Raw genomic sequence first — 4065 nt, forward strand, 5'->3', positions numbered from 1 at the left:
CGCCCCCTTCCCACCCCTTCTCCCCAGCAGTCCCAGGCCCCCACTCCTAAGCCAAAGCCTTCTCCACCTCTGGGTGCCAACGCGGATGTGATCCCAACTCCAGCAAGAAATTCCAGGGGTGAGAGCCTCGGTTCTCAGGAGAGACTATATCCCGAGCAGGGAGCAGGAGTCAGGCTGCAGGCCACGCATTTGTTTCTGCATCAATCATTCATTTATTCATTAATCATTCATCCCCTCACCCATCAATCATTCATCTGCTTATTTATCCATTCCATTTGTTTGTACCTCATTTTTGCTCTGGTTACCGCAGATGTTGTTCCCCTCCTGCTTTGATCTGTCCCCTGTTTCTGTGGCAGCTGCACAACAGAAGCCTTCTTGTGTACCTTGTTGGTGACCTAGCTGAGAGGTGTCTCGGACGTGCCTGAGGAAACCAAAGGGAACTTGCAAAGCTGTCCCCTGCCTACAGGTTTCCCTCCATTGCAAAATCTGATCTTCTGGTCCATGAGTCAGTGGGAGAGTTTGGGAGGGAATGCTGAGGGCTCTCCAGGACCAAGCAAAGAATATAGTCTGGACATCTTCACAGCATATGAGCGCTGGCTGCTTATAAACATTATTCTTGTCTTTCTAGCAGGTAGGGGATTACAGGAGACTCTAAGCCTCCATGCTTGGCTATGAGACCTGAGCTCTGCCTGGCTATGAGACCTGAGCTCAGCACTTTGAGGGGCAGAGAGAACATGGTATGGGAAAATCTGGGGCTGGAGTTTCAGAGGTTTACCCTGTTTGCCTCCTGGCAGGTCTCCCACCCTATCCCACCTCCCCCATCAAGTCTATTCTGTGTCAGCAGCCAGAGATTTTTTTTTTTTTTTTTTTTTTTTTTGAGTTGGAGTCTCACTCTGTCACCCAGACTGGAGTGCAATGGCCGCTCCCGGCCACCGCAGCCTCAACCTGCTGGGCTCCGGCGATCCATCCGCCTCAACCTTCCAAGTAGCTGGAACTACAGTCGCGCGCTACCACACCCGGCTACAGAGATCTTTTTAAAAAGGTCAGATCATGTCCTGTCTCTGCTCAAAAACCTGCCCTGGCTTTCCGTGTAAAGGCCAAGGCCCCACTTCACCAAGACCCCTTGTCTCCCACTCACTCACTCCTTCCAGCCTCCCACTCACCTCATCCTTCCTCAACTCACCAGCTGCGCTCCTATCTTAGGGCTTTTGTTGGAGTTGTTTCTTCTGGAACGCTCTTCACCCCAGAAACACTCTGGAAAGTGGCTTATGTTCTCACCTCCTTCGAGTCTTTGTTAGGTTGAAACCCTCCCCACAAGCCTACTCCAACCCATCATATTTAACAATGCAAACCACACACACACACCACACATCCCACTCTCAATCCCCTTACTCCTTAGCACTCATCACCTTCTAACATAATATATAATTTACTTATTATGTCCACCATTTATTTTCTGTCTTTACCCACTCAAACGTCACCTCCAACAGGGTGGGGGTCTTTGTATGTTTTCTTCACTGATATATTCCAAGGGTGGGCCCATGGATGCCTGACATATAACAAGAGCTAGTGAAACATTCCTTGGTTGAAAGAATGAATGAATGAATGGGCTCTAGGAAACTCTGAGGGTAAAGCTTGGAAAGCCACTGGGGCTCCCTGTGGCAGGATCTAGGAGGCCCATGGTGGCCTCTATTAGCTGCGCTGGGGAGAAGGCAAGCACACTGCCTATTGCCAACCTTCTCGGGGCAGTAAGGTAGGCAGCGAGCGGCATTGGTGGGGATTGTGCTAACTCGAGATGCCAGCTCCATGCCGCGCTGGGGCTGGCCAGCGCTCTGGATGTCATTAGCTGATTTGTTCTGCTCTGCAGAATGTACTTTTCATATTTAAGCAGGAAAAACAGCTTTCGATCCTCGTGCCCTTTCTTCTGTGAGCTGTAGCACATGGCCTGCTTATTATGAATTAATCCTCTAAAGAGCATGTTCATTATTCTAATTTAATTGTGCTTCGTTTCAGAAAATAACTAAACCCAGTGCGGAATAAACTCCAATGCTGATCGGTTTTCAAGAAGTTAACCTAAGACAAAATACTGCTAGAGGGCAGCAGCAATTTGGAATCATTAAAGGGAACCCATGTAAATAATAAAAACAAAACTAAAATGCAGAATTAAATTAAGGAATAGGAAATTGAATTTGGGAATCTAATCTGAAATTGAGGCCTCATATGCACAGGCTTACCCTGACTTGGCTCCTCACCCAGGAGGGCTCAGGCAAGGAGGTCCTGCAGAGCTTCTCAAGACCAGGGAGGTGGTAGCCCCTGCGCTGCCCTGGGAAGAGGAATGTGGGCTGGAGGGGGAGGAAGGGAGCTTCTCTCCCACAAGGTCCCCTGTGATGAGGATGAAATCCACATCATCACAGCTCCATCTGGATGACTCGTCCTGAGCACCTGGTGACTGGTTAAGGAGAACCGGCTGCAGCCAAGAGTCCCTGCTGCCACTCACTAGAAAGATGCAGAGGAAATGAGGGAGGTGGTGTCAGGTGACTGCAGCCAAGCTGCTGGGAGCAATTGGCCCTTCCAAGAAGCCACTCCAGCCTTGCTTCACCCCTGGGTTCTGGGCACTCTCCCACAGCTGACCTAGCACAGGACAAGAACTGAGAGACCTGCCTCCCACCTGGGCAGCGGTCCCTAAGCAAGGTCCTGCTTTCCCCCCCACCACTGTGGGAGACTGGGTCCAGATGGAGAAGACCAGGCTCCAGTATCAGCACTGGGACAAACCGCCATCATGGCAGGTGAGGCCTCCATCCGGCAAGAAGAAGAAAGCACACTTACTGACCTTAAGGTGTCTGCAAGTCAGGGTACATTCAGGCACAGGCAGAGTTAACACCGTGGCCCAGACTTCATTATGTGTTTTCCCAGAATGTTTTAGACCCTGTCCCAGGGGTATTCGGTCTCTTTCTCTCCATATTTCCACTCCCACTGGCTCTCTTCCTTTCTTTCCTCCCACCTCCCATCCTCAGAGTGAAGAGAGCTCAGCCTTCTGAGTCAGCCACATGAGTTCTCTCACTTGGTACAAACTCTCTCACCCGCCTTAACCTCAGTTTCCTCACATGCAATGCTAATGATACTCTGCTCCCTTGGTTCATTACAAGGGGTAAATGAAATAAAAACACTTGGCTGGGTTTGGTGGCTCAGCCTGTGATCCCAGCACTCTGGGAGGCCAAGGGGAGTGGATTGCCTGAGCCCACGGGTTCAAGACCCACCCGGGCCACTTGGCGAGACCTTACCTCTACAATAAATAAAAAATTAGCTGGATGTGGTAGCGCACACCTGTAGTTCTGGCTACTTGGAGGGCTGAGGCGGAAGGATCGCCAGAACCCAGCAGGTCGAGGCTGTGGTGGCCAGAAGTGTGTCACTGCACTCCAGTCTGGGCGGCAGAGTGAGACTCCAACTCAAAAAAAATAAAAATAAAAATAAAACACCTGGCAGAGAGCACACACTTAGGCACTTCTGCTATTTTATTTTATTTTATTTTATTTATTTATTTATTTGGACAGTCAAGAGAAACATTGGGAGTGGAGAAGGAACAAAGAAATCTGTAACTGGTAGTGATCAATTAATTGTAAACACCTTTGCACTTGGACCAGCTGCTATTTTATTTTCCGTTTCACCAGTGCTTATTCATACATACTCTACACATGCGTGCGCACATATGCACACATATGCACACAGGTTCTATTCTCTGCCAAAGTCCTGAGGCTGTGTTTCTAGAGTACCACAAACGGGGAAAAACAGTCCAGACAGTCAACTGCTTGCTTTGATTCACAAGGGCAAATATTCAAACAGATGGCCACTCTAGTATTGAAGTGGTTTTCCATTGCCATCTCCATTTTGGGTTCTATGTAAGTAAATTAACGACCTTAGAATAGATCTTTTTATCTGGGAACACAGAGAGAGAAAGAGGGTGGGAGGGAGGGAGGGGAGAAAGAGAGAGAGAGAATACAAACACACACACACACACACACACACACACACACACACACACACAGGCAAAGTCACTTTTGCTTTTTT

At 49.0% G+C, this 4065-nt stretch overlaps 1 protein-coding gene across 1 annotated transcript in view; it reads right to left on the reverse strand.

Annotated features, from left to right (window-relative positions):
- CUNH2orf91 (chromosome unknown C2orf91 homolog) overlaps positions 1-1808 on the reverse strand; it is a gene marked incomplete at its 3' end in the record, with an annotated part of 8248 nt that extends 6440 nt beyond the window's left edge. The window contains 3 exon segments of the mRNA XM_008073299.1: positions 283-395; positions 397-624; positions 1737-1808. Of these exon segments, the coding sequence (XP_008071490.1) occupies positions 283-395; positions 397-624; positions 1737-1808 (413 nt within the window).
- Positions 1809-4065: the final 2257 nt, after the last annotated feature.

This window comes from Carlito syrichta, unplaced genomic scaffold (genome assembly GCF_000164805.1).
Source record: "Carlito syrichta isolate Samal-C Ts95f unplaced genomic scaffold, Tarsius_syrichta-2.0.1 Scaffold315812, whole genome shotgun sequence".
NCBI lineage: Eukaryota > Metazoa > Chordata > Mammalia > Primates > Tarsiidae > Carlito > Carlito syrichta.